The sequence below is a fragment of the Canariomyces notabilis genome (assembly GCF_033297395.1).
Source record: "Canariomyces notabilis strain CBS 508.74 unplaced genomic scaffold N656scaffold_13, whole genome shotgun sequence".
Classification (NCBI taxonomy): domain Eukaryota; kingdom Fungi; phylum Ascomycota; class Sordariomycetes; order Sordariales; family Chaetomiaceae; genus Canariomyces; species Canariomyces notabilis.
Window position 1 is genome coordinate 579,131 of NW_027041835.1, and position 27,858 is coordinate 606,988.

General features: G+C 54.6%; 9 protein-coding genes across 9 annotated transcripts; 6 read left to right on the forward strand and 3 right to left on the reverse strand.

Moving 5' to 3' along the window:
* Nucleotides 1–281: 281 nt before the first annotated feature.
* On the forward strand, nt 282–3,823 carry N656DRAFT_132793 (uncharacterized protein). Its single transcript, XM_064808592.1, has 8 exons — nt 282–690; nt 782–1,011; nt 1,077–1,385; nt 1,440–1,737; nt 1,796–1,884; nt 1,942–2,195; nt 2,243–3,086; nt 3,142–3,823. The coding sequence occupies exons 1-8, from the start codon at nt 543–545 to the stop codon at nt 3,790–3,792; spliced, it is 2,823 nt and encodes a 940-aa protein (XP_064669539.1). The 5' UTR covers nt 282–542; the 3' UTR covers nt 3,793–3,823.
* Nucleotides 3,824–4,725: 902 nt separating this feature from the next.
* Nucleotides 4,726–7,037, forward strand: N656DRAFT_710772 (succinate dehydrogenase flavoprotein subunit mitochondrial precursor; the record flags this gene model as incomplete). Its single annotated transcript, XM_064811702.1, has 6 exons — nt 4,726–4,770; nt 4,862–4,916; nt 4,995–5,068; nt 5,140–5,468; nt 5,534–6,757; nt 6,818–7,037. The coding sequence occupies 6 exons, from the start codon at nt 4,726–4,728 to the stop codon at nt 7,035–7,037; spliced, it is 1,947 nt and encodes a 648-aa protein (XP_064669540.1).
* A 914-nt stretch (nt 7,038–7,951) lies between these two features.
* On the reverse strand, nt 7,952–9,645 carry N656DRAFT_780110 (uncharacterized protein). Its single transcript, XM_064815319.1, has 4 exons — nt 9,551–9,645; nt 8,679–9,484; nt 8,552–8,610; nt 7,952–8,479 (listed from the first exon to the last, which is right to left on the reverse strand). The coding sequence occupies exons 2-4, from the start codon at nt 9,395–9,397 to the stop codon at nt 8,346–8,348; spliced, it is 912 nt and encodes a 303-aa protein (XP_064669541.1). The 5' UTR covers nt 9,398–9,484; nt 9,551–9,645; the 3' UTR covers nt 7,952–8,345.
* Nucleotides 9,646–11,097: 1,452 nt separating this feature from the next.
* Nucleotides 11,098–13,725, forward strand: N656DRAFT_798837 (uncharacterized protein; the record flags this gene model as incomplete). Its single annotated transcript, XM_064817808.1, has 1 exon — nt 11,098–13,725. One exon carries the CDS (start codon nt 11,098–11,100, stop codon nt 13,723–13,725), a length of 2,628 nt encoding a protein of 875 aa, XP_064669542.1.
* A 200-nt stretch (nt 13,726–13,925) lies between these two features.
* Nucleotides 13,926–15,421, reverse strand: N656DRAFT_780112 (uncharacterized protein). The gene is made up of 3 exons (XM_064815320.1): nt 14,858–15,421; nt 14,394–14,789; nt 13,926–14,311 (listed from the first exon to the last, which is right to left on the reverse strand). The coding sequence occupies exons 1-3, from the start codon at nt 15,056–15,058 to the stop codon at nt 14,294–14,296; spliced, it is 615 nt and encodes a 204-aa protein (XP_064669543.1). The 5' UTR covers nt 15,059–15,421; the 3' UTR covers nt 13,926–14,293.
* A 466-nt stretch (nt 15,422–15,887) lies between these two features.
* Nucleotides 15,888–17,152, forward strand: N656DRAFT_133348 (ARF/SAR superfamily). The gene is made up of 5 exons (XM_064808594.1): nt 15,888–16,030; nt 16,084–16,291; nt 16,364–16,608; nt 16,667–16,732; nt 16,789–17,152. The coding sequence occupies exons 2-5, from the start codon at nt 16,135–16,137 to the stop codon at nt 16,873–16,875; spliced, it is 555 nt and encodes a 184-aa protein (XP_064669544.1). The 5' UTR covers nt 15,888–16,030; nt 16,084–16,134; the 3' UTR covers nt 16,876–17,152.
* Nucleotides 17,153–18,033: 881 nt separating this feature from the next.
* On the reverse strand, nt 18,034–20,418 carry N656DRAFT_710953 (P-loop containing nucleoside triphosphate hydrolase protein; the record flags this gene model as incomplete). Its single annotated transcript, XM_064811712.1, has 1 exon — nt 18,034–20,418. One exon carries the CDS (start codon nt 20,416–20,418, stop codon nt 18,034–18,036), a length of 2,385 nt encoding a protein of 794 aa, XP_064669545.1.
* Nucleotides 20,419–21,885: 1,467 nt separating this feature from the next.
* N656DRAFT_711014 (GINS complex, Psf1 component) lies at nt 21,886–22,667 on the forward strand (the record flags this gene model as incomplete). Its single annotated transcript, XM_064811719.1, has 3 exons — nt 21,886–21,918; nt 21,987–22,504; nt 22,574–22,667. The coding sequence occupies 3 exons, from the start codon at nt 21,886–21,888 to the stop codon at nt 22,665–22,667; spliced, it is 645 nt and encodes a 214-aa protein (XP_064669546.1).
* Nucleotides 22,668–24,103: 1,436 nt separating this feature from the next.
* N656DRAFT_710560 (uncharacterized protein) lies at nt 24,104–27,644 on the forward strand (the record flags this gene model as incomplete). Its single annotated transcript, XM_064811684.1, has 5 exons — nt 24,104–24,323; nt 24,383–25,153; nt 25,203–25,345; nt 25,405–25,951; nt 26,011–27,644. 5 exons carry the CDS (start codon nt 24,104–24,106, stop codon nt 27,642–27,644), a joined length of 3,315 nt encoding a protein of 1,104 aa, XP_064669547.1.
* Between the last annotated feature and the right edge of the window lie 214 nt (nt 27,645–27,858).

Consider the following 27,858-nt stretch of genomic DNA (forward strand, 5'->3'; position numbering starts at 1 on the left):
GACTCACGGGCACCGATAAATAGCCACTCCTGCTGATCCATTAACTTGTCTTGTAATCAGGCCGTTGCCTCTTTTGAGCTGTTCGTTGATCTGTATCTCCGCCTGCGGGCCCCCATCATATGCGGACTTGTAGCGTGGAATGAGCTTACCCCCTCGTCATCTTCCAAAATCTCTCTCCTATTTTGCATAACGTGAACGTCAGGATATTCTTATCCTCCCTGGCCGACCCGGTGTGTTGGTTTCGCTTCTTCCTTCCTCCTTCCTCCTTCAAGCGCCGAAACGGTATATACGCGCCCGCGCCATCGCACAGATCCCAGTACCTTAGCAGGAGCCACGATTCGACCGCCACGGTACCGGGGTGCAATTCCTTTCCCGGCAATAAGGCGCCCAGAAAGTTGCTGCGGTCAAGATTTCTTCTGAGCGAAAGGGAAGCAAAAGATCTCGTTTATATCAAGTCAGCTGCAGCCGAAAGAGCAGAGGCACGCTCCTGGATCCTCTGCTGGAATTGAAAAACTCTGCCCGCCTCGAGCTCCGTGAGGACAATGGCTTTCGAAGCCACCCTGGACGAAACAGGCAATGCCCCGGACGGCGAGCTTGCCAAGCCGCGGCCCGGTGAATCCCACGAGTTGCCTTTCCGAACGACATCCGGTCCACCTCGTAGCCAGGCTTTGACGGGAAAGCAAGAGCATTGTTAGTCGATCCGCACCGTCGCCCCTTTTGTTCATCCCTTACTTGTCAGGAGGCATAACACTGACCACCTGCTTTCCACCTCCTCGGCCAGACCTCAAGCGTGAACTCATATCGGAGCAGGTCAAATGGGAAGTCTCGGAGCTTAGCTCGCCGACAGCACTACGGCGGTTCGGCGCCCCGTTCAAGTCTGAGTTTGGGGAGGTGTCACCGTTGGATTCTGAGTTACCTATTCTGCGATACATCTTTGTCCACCATGTCCGCGAATTCCCATTTCTCGACAAGGCCAAGGAGAAAGAGTTTTGGCAGGACAAGTTGCAAGTGGTAGGTCCGGTCCTTGCGGAGTATTGGAGCGCAGTTTTGACTGAGGCTAATTCTTGGGGATTTAGTTCCTTGAGTCGTTTGCTAGCAAACACATCTCATCTTCCGAAGACCGCTTGGAGGAGACCAAGAGGAGGAAGCTTGCTACAAAGGCCAAGAAGCTGGTTGAGCTGATGATGGTGTCAGGAATCCCAACTTCCTCGGGCTTTGAGGAACGAATTAGGTTTTCGGAACTCGAAATAGTCGATGCCAGTGCGATCGACAGCGGGATCATCTCATCGATGCCCGAGGGGAACTACTTGAACGGATGGGATGTCAATGTAGCCGGTGTCCGGATGATCTCAGTCAAAAGGAGGATTCGGCATCACCAGCATGCCGTAAGTATTTCCACTGCGGGGGCGCCATGACTGCTGCTAACTTTTAGGGTACAGGAATTTCTACTTCGAGTGAAGAGGAAAGCCGGTTCAAGCTATTATGTCGGTCGACGATACGGCGACTTTGTACGGCTGTACAAGAGGTTAAGGACCGAGCTCCCGGGCAAGGTTCTTCCTCCGCCTCCTAAGAAGAACAGATCGGACACGACGGCATCCGGCGTCGTTGGCAGCCATAGTGAGAACAACTCTGAGACATCGTCCATCTCATCGGCCTCAACACAGAATCCCAACAGCCCCGCCCAGAGTAATTTTGAACAGAACAGCGATTTCAACCAAAAGTTCTTATCGGTGAAAGGTTCGTCCTTGCTGATACTTTTGGGGAGGTTAGCCGACTAATCACGTATCCTGTATAGACCATCGGCTCAGTGGTAGAAAGTCCCCGCGGTCCTCAGTCGACGGTAGGCCGTCTAGCCCATCGTTGTTCGGTCTGCGAACCGAAGAGGTATGCTTCTAATCGAGACTCGGGACATGCGGCCTGGACTGCGGTTAACCCTCTTAGAACGTCGTGCTACACCGCGAGAGCCAGAGAATCTCGCTACGCGCCTTTCTACGCTCCTTGTTGCAGAACCCTCAAATCGCCGGTACCAAGGCAATGGAGGACTTTTTGACCGCAAACCCAATAACGCCAACAGACGGGGATCATGAAGACATCCTCCGACGAAAAAACCTAGACAAGAAGCGAGTAGAGGAGCAGAAGCGGTTCTACGAAGTTGCAAGACAACGTGCGGCTGAGCTGGACGTTTACATGGAACAGTAGGTCCAGAAGGATGTCCTGCCCACCTGTTTCTGACTCTGTTTAGGTTCCGACAGGACATTGTGGAACGCAATGGCTTGACCATGCTCTTCAAGGAAATCAGAGAGAAGGAGACGATTCAGGACCTGAGCTTGCAATATCAGAAATTCGCCGAATGGTTGCGAATCGAGGTAGCGGCCACCATCTACCATCTCTTCCTTGCTGAAGACAATTCCCCAGAATTGTTTGCGCAAGCGAAGCGGATACACTCGTTGATCCCTTACACTCTTATGAAGAACGTCATTCGCGTCGCCAATCCAGCGGCCGTCATGTCAAGCGTCCTGGACATCTTTCTGGCCCAGCCTTTTGGCACGAGGTCTCTGATGCAGCGCATCTTTTCACTGACTCTAAATGATGGCATCAGAAACTTCCAACGGTCGATAGACGACTTGGCCGACAAGATCGGGGACTCGGTCTTTGTCGAAAAACTGAAGAGGTACACGGATGCCGAGGAGTCAATCAAAGCCGTGATTAGGGAGGAAGCCGAGAACGAAGGCACCGACATCATCGTTGTGATCCTGCGGTCGGACCTCATCAGCCCGGCGCTTAACTCGCAGCAGATTGAGCGGCTGTTTAACGCATACGTAGCTTTCAACAGTGCGGTCGAGAACGTTGACGAGGAACTTCGCCAAGGCGCGCAGCTGTTCTCTTATCTCAAGCAGCTATTGAAGCTGTACATACGGCAAAGGGACAAGGCTATGATGCTGAGTCTCATTGAGGAGCCCGTCACTCTCCAGTTGTTCCGGGATTTGTTTACCATCTTCTACGAGCCGCTCGTCAGGGTTTACAAGTCGGCAAATGTGTACAACAGCGTGACGGACTTTGCCCACTTCATCGATGACCTAATTCAGGTGCGTAGCCAACTGTCATGATCTGCTTGCCAGGCAGCTAACAAGGGATGTCCAGGTTGTCGAGAGGTGCCGGGACCAGGATGCTTCAGCGGATCCTAACCAGACTGTGCAAGCCTTCATTGACCTCTGCCAGCGGCACGAGCATAACTTTTACAAGTTCGTCCACGAGGTGCACACACATGACAACGGCCTTTTTGCGCAGTTGATGGGATGGATTGAGGGGATTCTGGAGTTCCTTCGGCGTGGCCCCCGCAACGGCAGCCTGGACGTCAACGCCCTGTTCGAAGGCGCTACGAGCAGTGGCCTCATTGACAGGGAGAAGGCAATTGAAGAAATAGACAAGCTCATTGCATGGCAGGAGGCGCGGAAGAAATGGCACGCAGACAAGACTAGACAGAAGATGGCAGCCGAAGGGGTTCCCGGAGCCGCGGAGGTGGCACCCGGCACAATGGCTTTCAAGTCCAGCGACTTTGGGCTCGATGAAGACGACCTGGAGTTTATGGCAATGGACGAGGACTCGGAGAGCGAAGCCGAGGCCGAGGCCGACGATGAGCTGGACCCTATCGAGGCTGAGAGGAGGCGGAGGGCTCGGAAGCAGGACCGGCTGCGGCGCAATGCCGGCGAGCCCCCGAAGCCAGAGGTGTCTGAGGTGCACAAGCTGAAAGAAAATTTCTTGGTCATGCTGCGGATGGTGCTCGCGGAGTAAGAGACGGCTGGCATACACAGCAAGCGGTATATATGCACGGTTGGAGTCCTACGGATTGTCGCTCAAGGGATGATGACGATAGACTGGACGTTTGGAGCCATGGACATGGGCCCTGTTTCTCCCTTTCTCGAGGTATACTTTACAGGAATCATTATTGAGACAGGGCTACCAGTGTTGTTCGGACACAACCTAGGCAATGAAACGAGGAGTTGGAAACGTGGTTGAAAAGGACGCAATGCCAGGCTGGTGGTGACAGGTGTGGTACGACACTCCGGCGAAGAGCTCACACAGAGAGTACTACAGCAGGTCATACATACCCGGAATAGGGTAGCTGTTACCCTCACCTCTAGGAGTATATGAGTGAGTGACACATGCTTCTGTTCCGCTCACACACCTCGTGAGGTATTTGTACATGTATGTACATACAAGTACCGGTACTGTATTTGATGAGCCCGGATGCAGTCGCATACGTAGTGCGACCACGGTCTTTGATTCTTGGCCGCAATTTGAGGCAGGCTCTGAATAGCAGAACGTTGCATTTCATATGAGTGGCTGATATCGTCATACAACATATTACGACGGAAGACAGGCTCATGGTGTAACAATACGATCCAACCTGCCAGTCTCACCAGTGACAAGTCAGCCGTACGTTGATTGCCCTACCACTAGAGATCCAGTTACGTATTCGTAAAATACGGCATGTGGGTTAAGCAGCCCGTGGCAAGCAGCTCCTAGGTGGATTTCTGGATTTTACAGTGGGTTTAACGCGGGCCTCGCCGGCAACTCGGGTAATCAGCCTTCTCTGATTGGTTCAGCTTGCCAACGGCTCTGGAGTGCCGATGCGTGGAATCGACGGGCAGTTGCATGACATTGAAGAAACGCTCAAATATTTCCAATGCTCACTTCTTCGCCTTCAGATCCCGTCAGTTCACAATGGCTTCTTTAATGGCTTGGAGACGACTAGCCGCGGCGCCGGCGGTGAGTTATCTTGTTGCTCTCGGTTCTCATGTCACCGAATTGCTTTCCATTGCTTTCCGCGCTCAGAAAATGCTAACCCGAGGTTCGCCAGTTCTCGCGTGCCTCCAGAGCGCCGACCCGGGCATTTTCCACAACACGACCGGCCGGTAGGTTGACTTTGGAGATTCCGACTTTGCAGTCATATATATATGGCCTTGCGACTGACTGGAATTTACCTTTTGCAGCCCGCGTCATTGCGAACGGGCCGCTCCGCGCAAAGGAGGCGTCGCCCTACGTCAGTAGCAAGTACCCGGTCATCGTACGTATCATCGAATGGGAATACGCACCGCTTTAGCTGAGCAATCGCCGGTTTAACACTGATTGGATCAGGACCATGAGTATGATGCGATAGTCGTCGGTGCCGGCGGTGCCGGTTTGCGTGCCGCTTTCGGTCTGGCCGAGGCCGGCTTCAACACAGCTTGCATTTCCAAGCTGTTTCCCACGAGGAGTCATACAGTTGCCGCTCAGGGTGGTATCAACGCCGCGCTAGGGAACATGCACGAGGATGATTGGAGATGGCATATGTACGATACGGTCAAGGGCTCCGACTGGCTGGGTGATCAGGATGCCATTCACTATATGACCCGCGAAGCCCCTGCCTCCATTATCGAGCTCGAAAACTACGGCTGCCCCTTCTCAAGAACCGAAGATGGCAAAATGTAAGCAACCCTGTCCCCGTTTCCTCCCCCAAATACCTGGAATTCTAAGCTCACAAGTCCCGCAGCTACCAACGTGCCTTCGGTGGCCAGTCCCAGAAGTACGGCAAGGGCGGCCAGGCGTACCGTTGCTGTGCCGCCGCCGATCGTACCGGCCACGCTCTCCTCCACACTCTCTACGGCCAATCTCTCAGGCACAAGACCAACTACTTCATCGAGTACTTTGCCATCGACCTAATCATGCAGGATGGTGAATGCCGTGGTGTTCTGGCCTACAACCAGGAGGACGGCACTCTCCACCGTTTCCTAGCCAACAACACCGTTCTGGCCACCGGCGGCTACGGCCGCGCCTACTTCAGCTGCACGTCGGCCCACACGTGCACGGGTGATGGTATGGCCATGGTTGCACGCGCCGGCTTGCCGAACCAGGATCTCGAATTCGTGCAGTTCCATCCCACTGGGATCTACGGAGCGGGCTGCCTAATTACCGAGGGAGCTCGTGGCGAGGGTGGCTACCTCCTCAACTCCGAGGGTGAGCGCTTCATGGAGAGATATGCCCCGACCGCAAAGGATCTTGCCAGTCGCGATGTCGTCTCGCGTTCCATGACCATGGAAATTCGGGATGGCCGCGGCGTCGGCCCTGAGAAGGACCACATCTACCTCCAACTCAGCCATCTTCCCGCCGAGATTCTCGCCGAACGTCTGCCCGGTATTTCTGAGACAGCGGGTATCTTTGCCGGCGTCGATGTTCGAAAGCAGCCCATTCCCGTCCTCCCGACGGTCCACTACAACATGGGTGGCATTCCTACCCGGTACACGGGTGAAGTCCTTACAGTCGATGAACAGGGCAATGACAAGGTTGTCCCCGGCCTCTTTGCTTGCGGTGAGGCTGCTTGCGTCTCCGTCCACGGCGCCAACCGGCTCGGGGCCAACTCCCTGCTAGATCTAGTCGTTTTCGGCCGTGCCGTCTCGCACACTATCCGCGACAACTTCACCCCCGGAGCGCCCCTCAAGCCAATCGAGGCCGATGCCGGTGCCGAATCGATCGAGGTTCTTGACAAGATCCGCAACTCGGACGGCCCTAAGAGCACGGCCGAAATCCGGCTCGCCATGCAGAAGACCATGCAAAGAGATGTCAGCGTCTTCCGCACTCAGGAAAGCTTGGACGAGGGTGTCAAGAAGATCACCGAGGTCGACCAGATGTTCTCTCAGGTCGGCATCAAGGATCGTAGCATGATCTGGAACTCGGACCTGGTAGAAACGCTCGAGCTTCGCAACCTGCTCACCTGCGCGTAAGTAGACGGCTTTTCTGAGATCTAAGAAGTCGTTAGAAGCTGACATTGGGGATATAGAACCCAGACGGCCGTCTCGGCTGCCGCCCGAAAAGAGTCCAGGGGCGCCCACGCCCGTGAGGACTACCCGGAGCGTGACGACGAGAACTGGATGAAGCACACGCTCAGTTGGCAAAAGCAGCCCCACGGCAAGGTCGACCTCGGGTACCGCCGTGTCATTGCCACGACCCTGGATGAAAAGGAGTGCCCCCCTGTACCGCCGTTCAAGCGTGTCTACTAAAACGAAGGCCGTTTGGCGATGATAGATTTCTGTGTGGGTAACTAACGAGCGGTGAGGCTGCGCGTGGGGATGCTGCAGGCGCTTTTTTGTCGTGTCGAAAGGGTGTGCTCGCTGGGGATGAAGATCGAGATGGGGATGAGTGGACGGTTGCATCTGCATATAGGGTCCACGATGGGAGCGAGGGGCGAAAACGATTCGAAGGAAACCGGGCGGTCCGAGTCGGGATGAGTTGAGGTAGTCGCCTCCTGTGATCCGTCCATCTGTCAATCGGTTCGACGGTCGGTTCAATGGTCAGGAACGGGGGAGTGAGGGCTCTCTGAGGATCACTCGCCGCCAAGCATAGCGTTCTTTCTTTCCCCCCTTCCTTTGCCTTGTATCCTATTTGTTCGGCTTTGCCTCGCGAGGCTTGTTTTAAGCATGGTAGAACATATCCAAGAGTGGGGGATGGGACGGATACTTATCTGTATAAAACTGGTTCTAGCTTGTCTCTCTGACGACCTCTTCTTTGGTATGTGTTTGTGTATACAAGCAGGCATGGCAAATCGACAAGACAGCAAGGCGAGGTGTGGAACATGTAAAGGTGGAAAGGGAAAGGGAAGAGGGCAATACGCATTCCATGTTGCAAATACCATTGCGGTGCGGAGTATAACGTAGTGAGTGTCGAGCTGCCGGCCTCCTTGAGATTTGTGTGATATGTGATGGTTATCTTGAGGAAGAACTGATCAGATCACATGTAGAGGCTAGCACCCTAGGTTCGTGAGGCGCATTCACCATCTCCTTTTTATTCGGTGGTGGAACTCATGTACCGCGGTTAGTTTACTCGCCGGTCATTTCTTTTCATTTCATGATTCAAAGATGAGGTAGGAAAGAGTGATATTCTGTGAGGATATGTTGCCGAGGCCCGTGCTAACCAAAGGGGTGTCCCAACGAGGAACGCGGAGGGAAGTAGCCCGCTTGTATCCATACATTGATGCCTGTATTTTGAGGTATAGGTGACTCAGATACCTCTCAATTTCTGTGACAAGCGTTTGGTAGACATGTTGGTTTATGGGGCCTGCCCAAACACCATACCACTTCGAGACGGATGTGCCCATTTATGAATGACCAGTTCGCGAGCATGAATTCGTCGGGTGGTAACCGTCATCTGAGTTTACATTGCCAATGTCTAAGTCAGCAGAGAGCTATATATAGCCTCAGTTTACACCCGGAATCAGTGGTATGATTCTTTTCTTGAGTCATACCAGGTAAGGTAACTACAGCGCGTAACCCCTTTTCCCTTTGCGCCCAGCTTTCCCCCAGAAAATGGGTTCAGAGCTCACTCGGACAATAACCTCCTTGCGTCGTCTGATTACTCCGGGCCAGCTGGATCTCTGCGCGTTCCGCGAGAGTGTACCAGATCGCAGCCTCGATGATCCGGCAAACAATTCGCAAATCGCCCTCATCTAGATGAAAAATAAAGATCCATCTCAGCAACTCATGATACATGCTCCAGAATCAGGGTGAGGAAGCCTTACCTCTCGGGGCGTAAATCATGGTAAACGTTACCGGGACTGGACTTGGTACCCTACCCTTCCTACACACGAACACAACATCAGTATGCCAATCTCCGTCTCCCAAGGCAATGAATTGCAACCGACGTACCAAGCCATTGGGTGCCTCTGCCCCCATCCCTTTTCCAGCACCTCCTTGATGTCGTCCGGGTGCAGGTTCATGTGCATTGAGCGGTCCGACGTGTGGATATGGGCGACCTCGCCATTACCGCACACGTTGAGCGGGTGCCGCGCGAAGAGGGCGAAGCCGTGCTTCTCGAGGCAGGACGTGGCCGTGACGAACTTTTGCGGGAGCCGCGCGCAGAGCGCCTCGAGCGCCCCGCGCAGCCGCCCATAGGCCAGGGGTGACCCGTGCTGGTTCAGCTGCCGCTGCGGCGCCAGCCCGGCCACCACCGGCCGCGGCCCCGGCCGGTAGGGTAGCCCCTTGAGGATCCCGGTCGCCGGTTTCACCGCGGGATCCCGCGGAGGCGGGCTGAATGGGTCCCGTAGAGTGAACAGCCGGTACCACGTCAGCCGGGCGTAGCCCGCGGGGGTTGGAGGCGTCCCGCCGGGTCCGAGTTTCAAGAAGTTGAGGTAGTCGTTGCGGACGAGCAGGGCTAGTGGGACCAAGAGAATGAGGCATTCGAGAAAAAGCCGGTCTACGAAGTGCATCCCGAGGACGAGCAGAACAGAGCCCGCCAGGAGAGCCGCGGCATCGAGCGTGATGTAAAAGGGGTCCTGGCGGATGACCATGTTCACGGCAACCTGGCTAGCTTCGTCCGCCGTGCATGCCGCCGGCTTCTCAGGCTCCGTGCTCACCGTGAGAGACATCGTTCAAGCAAATGCTGAATTGTAGGTGGGTCAATTTCCTATATTGCGTTCAAGTCGGTCGAAGCGCGGCGGGCAATGGTGTTCCCCCTTGGCCAGTTGTTAGACGGTGGATGGGGAAAGTTGAAATAGAAGTAAGAGAGGAACGGGTAATACATTCATTAACCCCTTTCTTTTTCAGAGGGAAAATCGGTGTCCGTTACCTGTTGCACTTGCACGCTGGAGGAGGACATGAGGACAGAGAAGCCACAACCGAGACCGGGAATGCGAAGAAGAGAAGCCAAGGTGGAGGAGTCGAAAAAGGAGCGCCATAATGTTATCCGCTGCATCATTTGTTTGGCTTGATCTTCCAGCTCACCACATGAGCGTCGCCACGCACTGCTGCATACCGACCTTGTCGACCTCTGCGTTGATCCTTGGGCCATCAGGGCTAACAGAGCGTCTGAATGGGACATGCACAATGCGGTCACGATGCGTCAAGCAGCTCCACAAACGCCCTGTGGAGTGCTGTACACCAGATATGCACTCCTTGAACGAAGACAGTTAGAGCGCAGGGTGATCATCCGCCAGACATACGGGGAAGTCTGCGAGGGTCGAAACTTGGAGTTTCTCGGTAGCGTAAGGTTAAGTAAAGGTAGCCACAGGCCAACACATGGGGTAACTGCTGCACTGCACAACTGCATCGCAGCCATCAAACGAGCCCTATGGGGAGAGCCAGGTCATCTGACCCCAAAGCCTCAGCGAAATCGCCCGATTCGTCGGTAACTTGGGGATTTCGAAATCGAGTGCACATTACACTTGCACTAGGCTCAGTGTTGGCTGAGCTGAGCTGGCGCCTGCATCTGCCGTCTACCGGTAGGTTTGGCAGACGAGAGCGGCGGGGGAGCGGGGGATGTAGCTTTGAAGTCTCTTGAAGAAGGTAGGCACGGTCCAGGATGAGCGGCCGGGAGCTGAGTAAGGCACTCGGGCTGGAAGCCTTCCCGCGACTCCTGGTTTTAGTCGAGGTCGTACCTACCTTAGGTATAACCTGCGCGGCAGCCGTGAAAGCGGCGAATTGGGTCAGGTGCAAGATGCAAGACGCAAGTGACCCGAGACCATTGGACCGGTGGAGCGAACTGGAGCGAACCACCCAGCTTCCTGTGTTTGAGAGAGGAGCAAGATGCACTTTCCATAGCAAGCATGAAAGTTGCGCAACTTGACGAAGGTACCTCTGTATGTACTTCCCCACTCGCTAGTCCCACAGTGGCACAGTCTCGCGCGACTCTCGCTCAGTGCTGGTTGCTCGGCAACGCGCCAACATGGATGTCCACATCCTTCGAAACGGCCAATCAACACCGACGTTGTTAACGACGAAGAGAGGGTTTCCTGCGAAAACCAGGCTAACTTATGAGATCTGGTCACTAGTTACTCCGTAAGGTAAATGCGCCTTGTCCATACTTCTCCCTTTCGAGTCGAAGACGGACAGTAACCCAAACTACTCTAACCACCATCAACGCTCTGGAAGCATAATTCGAGACACTCATTACACATTGCTCTCCAACTGTACGGATAACTCTGTGCGGCGGGGCACTGCGCCTGTGCGGTCAGCCAGGTCTCACTCCGTGTCTTGGTAAGGAAGCAGCATGCAGAAACCTGCTATGGCGCTCAACTGACACTCCTTGATTACCACCCAGCAAAGAACGGTCTCGCCAATACAAGGAATTATGGGGTTCCTGTCTCTGGGCTTCCTGCGCTCGCGGGAAGCCAATCGGCCAAAGCTGCCTCTGTACAAGGAGTTGCCCTCTTCCAAAACACGCCCACCTCGCACGCCGCGCTCCTCCACGCCGTATTCTCCGACGAAGGAACGGATCTCGGACGTAGATGATTCATCAGACGACGGCTCGGATAATGGCGACGAGAGCGACTGGTCAACCTCATCGTCCCTCACTTCGGGAAGCTCAAAACGAACATCATCCTCAGCCTCGTCCGCCGCTGCGCTCATGGCCCCAAAGAGCTCTGTGGCTGCCGTGCGACGACCGAGGCGGAGATATCTTTACCGTCTACCGAACCGGGTCGTACGGTACCTGTGCATTGGCATGATCTCAACCATCATCATATTCATATTCCTTCTGGTGCGGGCCAGCCAGGTCGAGAACAAGAGGATAGCAGAGGGAAAGGTGGAAAAGAAGCCAGCAGACCCTCCCCCGTGGGAGCAGTTTGAGTTCCTCACCAGGTACTACGGTGGCGTCAGAACCTTGACCCCCTTGGCCAACAACGTGCCGCAGTATCCGCGCCTTGGCGGGGAAAGGCCATACAACGCCACTCAATCGCAACAACAAGAGTCAGACAGCGGAGAGACTCCTTATCCGCCAGTTGAGGCAAAAGCTGTGCCTTCAGGCAAAGCGTTTACCGGCTATCCGAGAGCCAGTCTACCAAAGACTGAAGATGGGGTTCACGAGTGCTTTTTGGACGACCAGGGAACGGTCAAGATACCGCCGCTGCGATACCTGGAGGGGCGTCCAAACGGCTTTCCGGACAACATTCTTGGGTCTTACGAGCTTTTCTCGCTTCCCGAAGATATTTGCTTCGACCGCTTTGGTAGATACGGGCCCTACGGCTACGGTTATTCCATCAGAGCCGGAGGCCTTGGAGTTGGTGAGCACGGCGAGCGCGAGGGTGCCGAGGCGGTGTGGGAAACGGCCAGGGAGATTGACTGGCGAACACTCGACTGGGCTGATGCCCAGCGACGCTGCTACAAGGCCAATGCCAAAAGATACAAACCCCTGGCCACACGCGACCCTCCCCCTCATGGCTTCTATATTGGCGAGGGCTTACAGATGTCTAGGCGGAGTACGCAGGACTCGGAAGAAAACGGCTCTCATGTGATCAACTCCGCTGAGAAGCTCAATGGTGAACTGGCAAGAACCGCGATTGTCCTGAGGTGCTGGGACGAATTTGCTTGGAGGGAAGAGGACATCTTGAACCTGAGGGCGCTCATCGCGGAACTTTCACTCGCTTCGGGCGGTCGCTACGACGTCCACCTATTGGTCCAGGTGCGGAATGATGCCAGGAACCCAATCTGGGCGGATGATGAAGCCTACCGTAACCGCGTCAACGAGACCGTTCCGGAAGAGTTTCGCGGAATTGCCACTCTGTGGTCGGAAACACAGATGCTTGCCGTCTACCAAGGCATCGTCGACCTTTGGACCAGGGGTCCTGATCTTCCCGTTCACGGCTCGTATCGTGGTCTCCAGATGGCGATGCAGCATTTCGCATACAACCACCCCGAGTACGAGCACTTCTGGCAGTGGGAGATGGATATCCGCTACACTGGCCACTATCATGATCTGCTCTCCAAACTTGAGCTCTGGGCCAAGGAACAGCCCCGGAAGGGGCTCTGGGAGCGCAACGCTCGCTACTACATGCCCTATGTTCACGGTCCATGGGAAGATTTCAAGCAGATGGCCCGCGTGCAGACCGAGCACGGCACCGTCGGACCCGACAACCTCTGGGACAAGGCGGTCCCCGGCGCCAAGGCGGGAGACAACAAGCCCTCACCGCAGCACGTCTCTCCCGGCGAGCAGAGCGTGTGGGGTCCTCTGCGCCCTTTCGACCAAGGCGACTGGTTCGAACACGAGAACGATCCGGTGCCGCCCACCACGTACGAACGGGATAGGTACGAGTGGGGCGTCGGCGAGGAGGCAGACCTAATCACGCTCAGCCCCATCTTCGACCCGGAGGGCACCAGCTGGAAGCTGGCCGACGACATCACGGGGTACAACGAGACGGAGGGGATTGGAAAACCGCCCCGGCGCGCCCAAATCATCACGGCCTCGCGTATGTCGCGGCGACTGCTGCTGACCATGCACCGCGAGACAGCCTTCAAGAAGCACCACGCGTTTCCCGAGATGTGGCCCGCCACCGTCGCGCTGCACCACGGCCTCAAGGCCGTCTTTGCGCCGCACCCAGTCTTTGTCGACCGCGCGTGGCCGCCCGAGTACATGGCGCGCGTGGTCAACGGCGGGCGGAACGGCGCCTCGGGCGGGGCCAGGACGTCCGTCTACGGCGACCGCGAGCACAACATGATGGGCCTCACGTGGTTCTACAATGCCGGGTTCTCAGGAAACCTCTACCGCCGCTGGATGGGCCTGCGCGTCAACAATGATGGCGGCGAGCAGTTTGAGCTGACGCCCGACCTGAGCTTGGACGACAAGACGGTCGGCACCATGCGCGGCGGTGAGGGCCGCATGTGCCTCCCGCCCATGCTGCTGCATCCCGTCAAGGAGGTCGTGCTGCCCGTCGAGCAGCAGGCGGAGGTAGCTTTCGCCTCGGAGTCGGACCCTGCGGCATGAATGTTATGTTGTTGGTTTCGGTTCTAGTTCTGGCCGTGGTTGTGGATGTGGTTCTGGTGGTGTTGGGTTTGTCTCTCTTGCTGTCTCCGCGCTTTAGTTCGGCGTTCAAGGTACTCTTTGGGTATGGAAATCATGATATAGTCGCATGATGATCACATGGTATTATGGTATGGTATCCCGAAGAACGATAATGAATCGTCAGAGATGTGTTGATCGGCTTATATCCGCGAGGAAGAAGGTAGAATGGAAATGATTGTAGACGCTTCATATACATAGCATGCTTATTGTACTGGACATTCCCAAACCTTTCCGCGGGCCACGATTGTTTCATAAACTATCGTAGTCCACAGTCTTTGCAGCGTCAAATCTCCCGCCATTTGCCTCTATAGTGTTGGCCCTAACAGGCCGGCAAACTCAGCATATGGAGTGTAGGGACATGCTCATTCAATACGCCACATAGGAATAGCCGGCCCATTTTCATCGCTCCACATCCGTGTACCCTACACCAAACAGGGATATCATCTTCCATAAGTAATGCAAAAAGAATAATGCGAGATAGGCATTGGCCTTATACGACTCGCTTGACCTAGAACCGGGTAAGTGCGTCAGCGTTGCTCAATCTGTTGTTCCCTGGCTGGGAATCACAAAAGCTGGTCTGGCCGGCATACCTCAAAGAACCTCCGCAGCCACCAGACCTGGAACACGCTCTCGCCAATGACGACGCCAATCACGAACAGGTTCCACCACTTGACCCTGCTGTTGGTGCTCTCGGCCGTGTTGCGGTGGGTGCGCTCGCGCACCACAATGTAGCTCTGCTCGTCCTTCACCCGCTCGAGCATCTCGGACAGCCGGCGCACCTCAAACTCGAGCGGGTCCTGCGGCGCCTCGGCCTCGGACACGTACACGACGCCGTGCACGTTGAACGAAACCTCCTTGGACGAGGCGCCCCAGTGCTCGTTGCCAAAGCAGTACACGTACTTGCCGTCGTGCTTGGCGTCGAAGGAATAGTCGCCGTTGGATACCGACTTTTCGTTGAACTCGTACTGGCCCATCGGGTTGGTGATCTAGTTTTGAAAAGGGTTAGCAACAAGGAACAGAAAGGAAGTGGTATTGGGAATCGGCTCATCCATACCCAAAAGTCAATTTCGAGGTTGCCAGCACTGCCAAACTCCCGGTCGCCAACCTGGAACGAGACCGTCATCTTGTCGTCGCGATGCAGCTGCTCATGGAAGCATTCCCGCCCGTGGGCAGGGAGCTGGATGTTGTGTGCTATTGCTGAGCCAAGTAACAGGCCTGCTGAGAGCAGCAGCCTCGCGGCCGAGTGGACGAACATGGCGGCTTGTCGTCTTCGAGAGCGTGGTCGCGTGAAGATCTTGACCTGTGTTGCAATACCTGTCCGTTACCGCAGTCGGGAGCTGCACCAGGATTCAAGGGCATCCAAGGACACCTTGGCGATTTGGCGCTAGTGAGCGTTAGGCGTATCGTGGACTCGGCTGCAGACAAGGGACTGAGGCCCAGGCTACGTTATTTGACTGCTAACACCCTAGTGTGGGCCACTGTAAGAGATATGTTAAGGAACCGTTAGTGGCACGGTCCAACACCATTCCAGTACAGGCCCAGTACAGGTGGCGCGGGGCGGCTCGCAGTGTCAATGCCTGGCGATAAAGGTGTCGTCGAGGTAGCAGTGCACGGTCCCTTTATTCTCCTGGAAACCGCCCCAACGGCTGCCTTCCCTGGCCTGGCTCAGCCCGGCCCAAGAACAACTTTCAAAATCCAGTCGCCCCCGAAAGACTTCCCTTCCACACCGCCATCGTAACTTCATATCCAGCACCATTCTTGACGGTATTTAGCCGCGCCGCCATCTCGTTCGCTTCTTGGGTTCTCCCGGAATAGTAAGTTTCTTTCTCCGTTGACACCCGCCCCAGTGGATCACGGCTTCGGCCTTCTGCCTCGGCCTGCCGCCCGCTTTCTTGACTGCTTCCCCCCCCACACACCCAATAAAGACCCAAATACGCAACTTGCGCGCCTCCGAGTCCAGCAGAAAAAGCGGGCTGCTGTCCAATCCGCCTACGCCCCCGTCACGTTACTGGCTGCTGCTCGCGGTCCTGTTTTGTGCGTACGAAGCAGCCTGGCATTCCCTAAGGCCTCATTCTGTCCGCTTCTCGTTCGACAGAACTGCGCATATCTGTCCTCCTCAGACTACCCCAGTCGGCAGCTTTTAAACCCATCGCCTCGCGATTGCGACTTTCTTTGTGTCCGTATTACACAAGGGATCAGAACAAAACGTTTGGCAGGCTTAGTCCTTGTCACGAGTGCGCCGCGGCTTATCGCTCATCTGCTTACAAGTCACTTCAACAGATCCATCAAACCTAGTCCGTCTTTCCACTTCAGTCTTCATCAACCGCCAAGATGGGTATAGGAGGATCCAAGGTGTGGAGCTGGCTCTCCCTGCTCATGAAGCAGAAGGAGATGCGAATTTTGATGGTTGGTCTCGACGCTGCGGGCAAGACCACCATCCTCTACAAGCTCAAGCTGGGTGAAGTCGTCACGACGATCCCGACCATCGGTACGCCCCCTGTTAAGATCCACCACCCCTCCGATACAGGACGGTCAAGGTATCTGACGCTGTATTTTCCAGGTTTCAACGTCGAGACTGTCGAGTATCGCAACATCCAATTCACCGTGTGGGATGTTGGCGGTCAGGACAAGATTCGGCCTCTGTGGAGACATTACTTCCAGAACACGCAGGGTATCATCTTTGTCGTCGACAGCAACGATCGTGACCGTGTGCCTGAGGCACGCGAGGAGCTCCAGCGCATGCTCAACGAGGACGAGCTGAGGGATGCCCTTCTCTTGGTCTTCGCCAACAAGCAGGATCTGCCGGTGAGTCTGCCATCCTTGGTCTCTATGACGCTGGTTACTGATACAATTTTGTCGGCAGAACGCCATGAGCGTCGCCGAGATCACAGACAAGCTTGGCCTTCACAGCCTGCGGCAACGCACCTGGGTAAGATGGCCCGTTTGTTCTCTATCGTATATTCGCAAGCTCTGACCTCCTCGCAGTACATCCAATCCACCTGCGCTACTTCTGGTGACGGTCTGTTTGAGGGTCTGGATTGGCTGGCTACGGAAATCAAGAAGAACAACTAAAGCGACAGCGGAACACTGGGGATCGAAACCTCCCTTCCACCGGCCAAGCATGGTTCGATTGCGCCCCTATCAGGTATCTGTTAGGCAATCAGTCGACTAGCCCATGAAAAATTTTTACGGTTGATGCCTGCACCGTGAACGACGCGCATGATGAGAAGAAGTAGCAGGAGAGGCTGGCCGACGCTCGTTCTAAACTTAGGTCACTCTCGGGACGAGGAGGCACACTGGGTTGGGATCTTGTACAATTTGATACATCGTCAGGAGAGAGACATCAGTTCATCTTACTGCTTCCCTGGAACCCGGCCAATTTCATTGGTTCGTCCTGTGTCTTTTTGCTCGAGAGAAGGCTAAAGGAGAGAAGGGGTTTGTTGGCGAGAACCAAACAGGCGTGCAACGGTTTTTCTGGGAGGGCGATAGGAGTGAAGGCTGTAAACACAAGTTGATAATTTTACCAATCCTCAAGTTTTTTCCTTGTCTGCTCTCTCCAGTAAACTTTCCTGGCAATGATCTCTTCGATATCTACGGAGTACGGTAAGGTACGCGAATGGATCCTCTTGGAGTGGCTCGAGTGGCCACATACCGAAGGCAAGAGTCAGTCCATTAGTCACAACTTCAAACCTAGGCATCTATGCAGGAACGGCTGCCTACCTATAGGTATACTATACGAGGCTATATCTACTAGCGACGCATAGACAGCATTGGAGGCATCTAGTTGGACTCTTGTTCCACATCATCTCTCAAGTGCTTCGTATTCAAGCTGGATCAAGCTGGAAACTGACAAGGAGGGTACATACCCGCAAAGAGAAAGCCCAAGTAGAGAAATATGAACATCACCACACATATAATGTCCGCAACCGTTCGGCATGGTAGGTATCGTATTCTGAAGGGACTGTTTCCGAAAAACTTGTACATTTGGTATGTGGGTTACGTCCGGTTCTTATCATGTATTTTGACATTGACTTCGTAAATGCTATATACCCTATGAACAACCCGTTCGCCTGTATTGTACAATACAATGAAGTGGTGATCGTCCCTTATCATAGTTGAAAGAAAGCGGTAATCATGAACGCTCCTAGTGATACATATATCCGTTTTACATTACTGAAACAATTCATCTTACTTGATCGAACACAAGGGCTAACCGCCCCCTACTCCCGTCTATTGCCCACCGCTTGGTTGGCTCTGTATCATCAAACCAGTCCGGTCTTCCTTGATCCCGACAACAGCGACATCTCCCGACTTGACCTCGCCGCGGATAATCTTGTCCGCAAGGGCATTGCCAATCTCGGTTGTGATCAGGCGGTTCAGCGGACGGGCACCAAACTTGGGATCGTATCCTCTCTCAGCCAGCCACTCCCGGACCTCGTCGGGCACCGTAAGGGTAATGCGGCGGTCGTTCAGACGCTCTTGGAGTTCCCCGAGACGGATGTCGACAATGCCCCGAAGCGCCTGGAGAGAGAGGCGCTTGAAGATGATGAACGAGTCAATCCTGTTGAGGAATTCCGGCGGATACTGCGACGAGACGACGTCCATGACCGCCTTCTTGATGTCGGGATGGATGTCTCCGTCCGGTGTCTCCTTGTATGGGTGGATCGGATCGGCCCCGACAAGGATATCGGCGCCCAGGTTCGATGTCAGAACGATGATGGTGTTTTTGAAGTCGACCTTGTGTCCTTGCGCATCGGTCAGATAGCCCTCGTCCAGGACCTGGAGCAACAGCGCTGAGATGTCGCGATGCGCCTTTTCGAATTCGTCAAATAGAAGGACCGCGTAGGGTTTGCGCCGGACCGCCTCGGTCAACTGACCCGCATCTTCGTAGCCGACATAGCCAGAAGGAGCACCGATAAGGCGGGAAATGGTGTGCTTCTCCTGGAACTCGCTCATATCAAAGCGAACAACGGCGGACTCGGTGGAAAAGAGAAAGCCAGCGAGCTTCTTGCAGAGCTCCGTCTTTCCGACACCAGTGGGTCCGAGGAAGAAGAAGGATGCCAGTGGCCGGTTCTCGCCGCTGAGACCGGCTCTCTGCATCCTCACGGCGTCGGCAACTGCCTTGAGTGCTTCGTCCTGGCCACGAACGGATTGCCGTAAAATGTCCTCCATATGTATGAGCCGCTCCGTGTGCCCGCTCGTCAGTTTTGACACCGGGATTCCGGTGACTCTCGAGACCACGTTGGCGATATCGTCGGCTGTTACCGAGTCATGGATCAAGGTGCCTTCGGTCACTGCCCGCTCACCATCCTTTGGGAGCTTCTGCTCCAGGTTCGGGATGATGCCGAACCTTAGCTCGGATGCCTTGGCAAAGTTGCCCTCTCTCTGGGCCCGATCTAATTCGATCCGGGCCCGGTCAAGCTCTGCTTGAGCCTGCTTGATCGCATCGATCTCCGCCTTCTCCTTTTCCCATTTTTCCGTCAGAACCTTCACTTCTTCTTGGCACTTCTTCAGATCGGCCTCAAGCTTCTCGCGCCGTTCCTTACTCGCGACATCCTTCTCTTTCCGCAGACTCTCCAGCTCTATCTGAATGGTCATGATCTTCTGATCGAGGCGGAGAATATCTTCCGGTTTGCTTTCTTGTTGCAGTCTTAGCGAGCTTGCCGCCTCGTCCATCAGATCGATCGCCTTATCGGGGAGGAAACGGTCGGTAATGTAGCGGTTGGAATATGTCGCGGCGGCAACCAGCGCCCCATCGGTGATGCGGACGCCGTGATGGACCTCATATTTGTCCTTGATGCCGCGAAGAATACTGATGGTGTCTTGTACAGTCGGTTCGCTGACTAGGATTGGCTGGAATCGTCTGGCCAAAGCGACGTCCTTCTCAATCTGCCGGTACTCGGCGAGCGTGGTGGCGCCGCAGCATTGCAGCTCTCCTCGAGCTAGCGCGGGCTTGAGGAGGTTTGATGCGTCGATGGATCCCTCAGCCTTCCCTAGGCCAAGAAGTGTATGGAGCTCGTCGATGAAGAGGATGACTTCGCCATTCGCTTGTTGGACTTCGCTCAGCACTTTCTTCAGACGCTCCTCGAAATCGCCCCTAAACTTCGCGCCGGCGATGAGAGACCCGAGATCTAAGCTGATGACCCTCTTATTTTTGATGCTTTCCGGAACGGCGCCGCGTACAATCTCCAGCGCCAGCCCTTCTAGCACAGCCGTCTTACCAACACCAGCGCTTCCGATGAGAACAGGGTTGTTCTTCGTCCTGCGCGAGAGGATCTGTATCGTGCGCTGGATCTCGGCCGACCTGCCAATGACAGGATCCAGCTTGCCCTCCTTCGCTTTCGCTGTCAAGTCGATGCCATATTGTTCTAATGCCGGTTTCTCTGGTTCACCTCCGAGATTCATGCGATGGGTGCCACCCGGGGGGTGTGGTCTGCCATTGGAATATGCTCGGGCCTGTACGGTAGGAAGCGAGTGCGGCGAGCCGGATAGAGCCGCCGTGCGCGGAGCGGCGAAGCTGATAGCTCGAGGAATTTGACGCTGTCGCAACGCACCCCTAGAAGCCGCTACGAGCCGCCGAGAGGCGGTTGAAATGTATTGTGCTCTCGCCTGCATTTATTTAATAGCCTGGTTGCATCTCTCACTGCAATGAAAGCAAGCTCAACGTCGACAATTGTCAGGATCGTGAAAGTTGCATTTCCCACCTTAAAGTAACCTAACTAGTGACAGCAACGTGGCGATCAGAATCGAGTCGCCCGGCGGTGGAAAGCCCTTGGGAATATGAATGGAGCTCCGACGAAAGCTCTCGGAGTTTCTAAACCAGACCCGCTTAAGGTAGGAAAGGATTATCTTATCTTATCGATAACGATAGGGAGCTTTAAGGGAGTTTGTGGCTGTAAGCGGCTTAAGCCTTTAAGTTTTAACCACTTGAAGTGGGTCTCCGTTTCGTGCAATTTTTGTTGACTTTTGGAAGCGTCAACCAAATCTTTTTTCTTTCCTCTACCTCCCATCATCGAGGCTCGGAGAGGCGAACTCTTTGTTAGTTGAGATAAACTCGATGGGTTCTTTATGATCTGTGGCCTAGAAATCAATTTGTCCTCAGCACTCAGACACTGAGGTAAGCTTTCTTTCATCTGTTGCCCTGGCCTTCGTCTCGTTTTCTCCCTGATGATCCATATTGGTCCGTGTTACCAAGCAGCCTCAAGACCTGCAGATGACGACACAACCCAGCATGACAATGCGTTCTGAACCCTTGAGTTTTGAACTTGTTTGAGTGGAATTTATTCATCGAAACTTGCGCTGACCTCTTTCCTCAAAGTTAGGTATTGCCGTCAGGAGATGTATCGAGAAGGCGAAGAGAATATACTTTCCACATCCACCTCAAGTCCCTTTGCTGTCTCTGCATGTGATGACAAAGTCAACCTCTCTTCCTACGTCACCTTCTAGTCCTGCAACTTGAAGGACCTCTTTATTGAGCGCGGGTATTCCATAATAACTGCCAAAGCAACCTTTGTTGCGATGAAAGGAGCGTTATGATAGGATTCGAACTTCCGCAGGCAACATTGAGTCCCACAAAGTGCAAGTCGTGCCCGCACCCGGGAAGACACAGGCAGCACACCTCACACGCACTGTTTTCATTCGTAGGAGATATAGGAAACACTCCAAATCATGGAAAGCATGCCCCTTAATTGGCGGGATCTCAGGACGCCTTCAACTCTTGCTTGTGAAAGACAGAATTCAACAGCTCTAATAGTCAGATGTATCCATCCAAATACGTCGAATGCATATATATACGTAGTACTACGGCGTCCCGGTCTGGTTGTATTGCCTCAGACTTTGCTGTCAATCCTCCTGCTGTCAGCTTGGTGTAGTGGAAGTGGGGACCTTGGCCCGTCCACTGCAATTGGTCCTGCAAGCCGTGACCTGACGCGCCGCGAACTTGCACTCCTTCGCTTCTTGAGAATCAAGGCAGGCCTTGAATCTAACGCTTAGAAGCCGCGGATCGTTATTGAATTACGCATCGCAACTTCTGGTGTGATCAGGCAAACCGTGTATCCCGTAATCAGTTCCTGATTCGCAAAGATGCCCATGTACGGGGATTTGGGCAACAAGCTAGTCTGTGAACATCTCATCACCCAAACTGTATCAGTTGGGTATGAACCACTAACAAACACCTTTTACAGGTCCAACACGCCAAACGGACACAGGGTTTGGCACATCTACCACCGTACCAGACCGAGCTTGTCCGCGCCGCGACAAGAGAGGTGCGCGATCTGGACAAGGACGTGGCGAGCTTGCTCGAGCCATTCCAAGGCTCATTTGATCCGACGGCGGACCAAGCCACGGCATGCACGCTGCTAGTGAACCACTTGTCCATGCGAAGGAACAAGCGCTGCCTCCTTGCCTACCATCGGACCCGTACTGACAAGCTGGAGGAGCTGGCCTGGAACGGGACCGACATCCTCGAGCTTGCTGGACAGCAAGCCGGCGGGACAAACGGTGCGCCTATCGCCGATGCTGGGGAAGCCAGCAGTCTCAGCCCCCAGGAAGAAGACTATTTCCGGCAGTATGGAGATCTGCTGGCTGCGTACAAGGGTCAATGGACAGACATAGACTTGACAGGAAGCCTCGAGCCCCCGAGGGATCTGTTCATTGATGTCCGGGTGCTGAAGGATGCTGGCGAAATTCAGACTGAATATGGGTAGGCTACAGTTCAGAGTTTTCGAGATTCTTCGCATCCACATTACCCCAAAGCTAATCTTGGTTCCAGCGCTATCAACTTGACCAAGAATAGCCAATTCTACGTCCGGCAAGGCGATGTGGAACGCCTGATTGCGCAAGGCTACCTTCAGAAGCTTGGGTGAAAGCTGCTTAGCACCGGTAACATGGACGAGCCCATCTTTGCTCAGACCATCTGCAGACTACTGCAGAAGTGAGAACCTTGCGAGGTGCAAGCCCTAACAGCTATGGCTTGGTTGGAGCTCTTATGGCAGTTAGGTGACCCCTACGGCGCTGGGGGCTAGTCATGCTCAGAACCGACGGCGCGTTCTGCCGGACGAGATCCTGATGGAATCTCGCACCACAATGGCGATGGACGACGTTTTTGTTCAGAGAGCGAGGTAAAAGGGGGGCCGCAACACGGCACAACAAAGCCAGCCCCATTGTCAAGGTTGCGAGGTGGGGGTCATGAGGACTGAGAACACGAACGGAGCTGGGAAAGCCACTGCAACCCAGCGCCAAGCTACCCTCATGCATCGGCTGTGGCCGCGCGAACCCGCGCGTGTTGAGAAACCACACCTGCAGCTCACATGCCCTGCAGACATTTTTCCATGCGGAAAGACATTGTCGTCACAGTGGAATGGACTGTGGCCGGGAGAAGCACCCGTAGCGGATTGCAAGACATCAACGGTTTGGATTCTATGTCAATTCAATCCGGCCGGCTTTCAGATACGAGCTGTATGGAATCGGCGTTTCTGCAGCGTTCCTCAGCGTTTGAAACCCCTTTGAGGTGGATAGGCCGAGCAACGTTAGGGAGACACGCCCGAGGCGCGCGAGGCACGGCAACTGATAAGCTACATACGGAGTACATACCTTGGTGGGAACGACTCGCTCCGGCCGGGAGGTTGAACCCCTGTTCTGCGTCTGGAAATACAATTAACACTGTGTGACATGCATTCAATTCAAGTTGGCTCCGATGACGACGTTGATTCTTCACCCCCACCAAGCTTTCATATGCTTCAATGTTCCAGGCTGAGCAAGGCCGTCAAAGTTGCTCGAACGCGGCCGAAAGTCAGAGAGAGTTCGCTTGTTCGAGATGCAACCTATAAGCGACCTTCAGATCCCTCGGACACCTAGTTCGTGCCGCGAGAAGCTATGGGTCAAATCTTTTGGTCACAGTGTTGGCCCTCAACGTTATCTTGATTGTAGATCAAATCTATGTGGGGCCAACCAAAGGCGAAAATATCACCCTATCTCTGCCGTTGCTTCGGATAGGATTGATCTAGCAATACATGTCCCGAGCTCATAGCTGCAATGGTTCTCCAACTCTTATCGACTTGGTGTTGTTCAGCCAAAGCAGGGCACACAATAGGCTGTCTGCGTCCAACTGCCTAGGCCCAACCCTTATCCTAAGCACATCATCTGCTGCACTGGTTGTTCCATTCGTTTTGCGCTAGCTTTCACCATCTCAAGCATTGGGGCTTTGGGTTTGTGGAACCAAGATGCGATCCTAACGATCCTAACGATTGGCCCACCAGAGATTTCATCTTGAGGGTGCTTGCAGCTTGACACGGCTCACGCCATGGCTTCTCCTGGGTCTGGCATCGCTCCGCGTGGAAGGAGACATTCGTCCGTTTCCTCGGGAGACGCGCACGAAGGCGAACATGCAAGCCCATCTAACCATCTTCACCTTCCACCGAATACCAACAGTGAAGGGCGGCACCTTTCCTCCTCGGTTGGTTCTACAGGCCACCGCGAACCCCTAAGGTCCTTTATACACGGCTCTGTTAGGGATCATCTCGGTTGGTTGTCTCTGTTCCCGAAATAGACTTCAAGTAGTTGTTCTAATCCGCTCCAGCAGCCCCCTTAGATAGCGTACAGTCTGCACGCTCCGTCCGTGAGGACACTGCCGAATTAGCCAGCTACTTGCTTTCCGCCAAAAGAGACGGGCGACCTGCTCCATTCCTATCCCGGCCCCGATCCGTTCCCTCCCAAGCATCCAAACCGGACCGCGAATTATCCACTCCAGAGATAGTTCGTCCGGGCCCTAGTCGCGCGAGAGCATCCGAGATTATAGATGAGGTATCGGAGCCACCGTCCCCCAAGGAGACCGATGACCAAGCTACGAGCGGTCCGTCAATGCTCACCGCGATGTTTAGAAGGTCACCGCCTGACCAGGCTTACAACATACCGCCAAAGGAGGACCAAATACACGAAGATAGTTTCTCGGTCGAGGAAGGCGAGGATGACGGCCAATCCGACGTGAGGGTGTCCACTCCCGAGCCGCGACCCTTGCTAGCCCATCGCGATACGGGAGACGAAGCGAGCGAAGTGTCCCCATTGCTACCTGCTCGATCCCGAGAAAGCAGGGGAAGCTATGGAATCAGCAATGGAGGCACAGGATATGATGTGGAGGGTCAGAAGAGCCCACGCCATACAAAGTGGCTGGGGAGGGCGGTCGACTCAATCCGGAGAAAAGGAGTCCGAGTGGTTAGTATTCTCCCGTCTGCGGAAAGTCCCAAGCACTGGGACCGCCACACCCTCTGGAGGAACTTGGTCGTAGCCCCAATTGCCTGCCTTCCTGCAGTCATCGTTGGGCTACTTCTCAATATTCTGGACGCATTGTCATACGGTAAGCGTCACGGCTTTCGCTACCTTGGCCATGGCCTAACTGGATCTAGGAATGATTCTCTTTCCCCTTGGGAGCCCGATCTTTGCCGGCTTGGGGTCTGCCGGAATATCCATCTTCTACGTCAGCACCATCGTCTCACAACTGACCTTTTCGCTTGGAAGTATATTCAAGGGCGGCGTTGGCTCGGAGTTGGTAAGTTTCAGCAGAATGTTAAAAGGAGGATACGTAGAATACTGATTTGTACCTTCCAGATCGAAGTAGTGCCTTTCTTCCACAGCATGGCTGCCACCATCACCGACATAGTTGGAGAAGATGACCCCGACGCAGTGATTGCCACTACGATCACTTCGTACGCGCTGAGCTCCATGCTCACGGGTACCGTCTTCTACCTTATGGGAAAGTTCAAATTTGGCTACATTGTGGGCTTCATTCCCCGCCACATATTGATCGGTTGCATCGGCGGTGTTGGATGGTTCCTGGTTGCAACAGGATTCGAGGTAACGGCCCGGATGGATGGGAGCCTCAACTACGACATCAACACTCTCAAGCGACTCATTCAGGCCGACACGGTTCCCCTCTGGAGCATCCCTCTTGTGCTGGCACTCATTTTGTTTTACAGTCAATCCAGGATCACTTCTAAATACTTGCTCCCTCTATACATCCTCTCCATTCCCGCAGCTTTCTATGCCATCGTTGCTGCTCTAGGTTCATTGAACCCGGAGCGACTGCGAGATGGAGGCTGGGTCTTCGAAGGGCCCCCTGCTGGAGAGCCCTGGTGGTACTTCTACACACTGTATAGTATGACTGCCACCTCCTACGCCGGTAAACTGCTGAATTCGCTGACGAGTCTCTTGCAGAGTTTGGCAAAGTTGATTGGGGCGCTATCGTACAATGCATTCCGGCCATGTTTGCCCTGACCTTTTTCGGCATTTTGCACGTTCCGATCAATGTGCCGGCGCTAGCTCTCAATACCGGCGAGGATCATGCGAACCTTGATCATGAACTAAAGCTGCACGGGTACTCTAACTTCCTCTCCGGTTTGGCAGGTAGCATCCAGAACTATCTCGTCTACGCCAACAGTCTGTTTTTTATGCGCTCAGGGGGCAACAGCCGACTGGCCGGCATAGAGCTAGCGATCCTCACCTTCCTGGTCATGACAGTTGGACCCTCCTTGGTTGGCTTCATCCCGGTTATGATGGTCGGCGTCCTCATCTTTGACCTAGGTTTCGAACTCCTACTCGAAGCAGTGTGGCAACCGCGGAAGAAGCTGAAGCTGCTCGAGTACATGACGGTGATTGCCATCGTCCTTATCATGGGGATCTATGACTTTGTCATTGGGATCGGAGTGGGAATCATCCTGGCATTCGTCTCACTTACTGTCCAAACATCAAGAGTTTCGGCCGTCCGGGCGAGCTACTCCGGCGAAGTGGTGGGCTCGACGGTCAGAAGGAACCCGACCCAACAACACTACCTCCAGCAAGTTGGTCGTCAAATCAATATCATTAAGCTCGCGGGTTATTTGTTTTTCGGTACAATCGTTAGCGTGGAAGATAAAATCAGGGCTCTTATCACGGACGAGGAGTTCAGCCGACACCCAATCAAGTTCCTCATCCTTGATCTCTGGTTGGTGACGGGTCTCGACTACTCAGCAGGAGAGGGCTTCAAGACGATCAGCCGTCTACTGAACGGCAAGAACATTGAGCTTATCCTCAGTGGAGTTGAAGCGGAACTGCCCCTCGGTCGGAGCCTGCGGGCGGTTGGGCTGGGCGAGGATGGCGTGGAGGTCAAACTGTTGCCCAACCTCAACTCTGCTCTCGAGTACTGCGAAAACGAACTCCTCAAGACGTTATATAGCGATCTAGAAGACTCGCAGAGCTCACATAGCGTCTCAGCAGCCAACTTGGATGTTCCAGGGTCGCCAGACGTCAATCCGCTAACAGGGGATATGCTCGGCTCATCCCCTCGTCGCAATCTCCTCCGCGAAGCCGCGCGTAAGTCGCTTGGGCAGGTCGAAGTGAAGCGCATGTCACGCTGGCAGAGTTTCAAGGAACCTCTCCGGCTGCTGTTGCAAATCTTTCGGGACGTGAGCGACAAGAACGAGGACTTTTGGTTCCGCGCCGTCGGCTACTTCCAACGCCGCGAGTACGCGGCGGGCACGGTCCTGTTCCGGCGCGGCGAGCGCGCAGAAAGCTTTTACCTGCTCGAATCGGGCATCCTGAGGGCCGAGTACGACCTGCCGCAGGGCTGGCTGCTTGAAAGCATCGTGGCCGGCACGACGTGCGGGGAGCTGCCGTTCTTCTCCGAGACGAACAGGACGGCGACGTGCGTGGTGGAGCGGGACTGTGTGGTGTGGCTGATGGACAAGGAGAACTGGGAGAGACTGCAGAAGGAGGAGCCCGATGTGGCTCAGGAGCTGCTGCGAATCTCGCTCAAACTGACGAGCGAGCGGATGGGAGTAATCACGTCGTATACCCTCACCATGGCCGGGTAAGGAGGGTGTTGTGTGTGATACCCAGGTGGTGTTCAGCGAGCATTTGTTTTGATGATGTTGAGCGGAATGGCTTATACCCCTGAATCGGTTCAGAAGGAAGAAGCTTCTACCCCTGAGTCTATATTAGAATGTAAACAGTAGTTTCGCCAACCGATCTTGATGCCCTTCCTGGCTTCCCCCAATTCTTTCCGTATATGGCTGAATGAGGTAGACA

Excerpts from the sequence above, each read along its gene's own strand:
- N656DRAFT_132793 (XM_064808592.1), top strand. The coding sequence starts at position 543 with ATGGCTTTCGAAGCCACCCTGGACGAAACAGGCAATGCCCCGGACGGC. Across the intron at positions 1,386-1,439 it reads TTCGGCATCACCAGCATGCC|GAATTTCTACTTCGAGTGAA; the intron begins GTAAGTATTTCC and ends TTTAGGGTACAG. Across the intron at positions 1,885-1,941 it reads TCGGTCTGCGAACCGAAGAG|AACGTCGTGCTACACCGCGA; the intron begins GTATGCTTCTAA and ends TAACCCTCTTAG.
- N656DRAFT_780110 (XM_064815319.1), bottom strand. The coding sequence starts at position 9,397 with ATGTCTCTCACGGTGAGCACGGAGCCTGAGAAGCCGGCGGCATGCACG. Across the intron at positions 8,611-8,678 it reads CAGAGGCACCCAATGGCTTG|GAAGGGTAGGGTACCAAGTC; the intron begins GTACGTCGGTTG and ends GTTCGTGTGTAG. Across the intron at positions 8,480-8,551 it reads CATGATTTACGCCCCGAGAG|ATGAGGGCGATTTGCGAATT; the intron begins GTAAGGCTTCCT and ends TTTTTCATCTAG.
- N656DRAFT_780112 (XM_064815320.1), bottom strand. The coding sequence starts at position 15,058 with ATGTTCGTCCACTCGGCCGCGAGGCTGCTGCTCTCAGCAGGCCTGTTA. Across the intron at positions 14,790-14,857 it reads ACCTCGAAATTGACTTTTGG|ATCACCAACCCGATGGGCCA; the intron begins GTATGGATGAGC and ends TTTCAAAACTAG.
- N656DRAFT_133348 (XM_064808594.1), top strand. The coding sequence starts at position 16,135 with ATGGGTATAGGAGGATCCAAGGTGTGGAGCTGGCTCTCCCTGCTCATG. Across the intron at positions 16,609-16,666 it reads CCAACAAGCAGGATCTGCCG|AACGCCATGAGCGTCGCCGA; the intron begins GTGAGTCTGCCA and ends TTTTGTCGGCAG. Across the intron at positions 16,733-16,788 it reads GCCTGCGGCAACGCACCTGG|TACATCCAATCCACCTGCGC; the intron begins GTAAGATGGCCC and ends ACCTCCTCGCAG.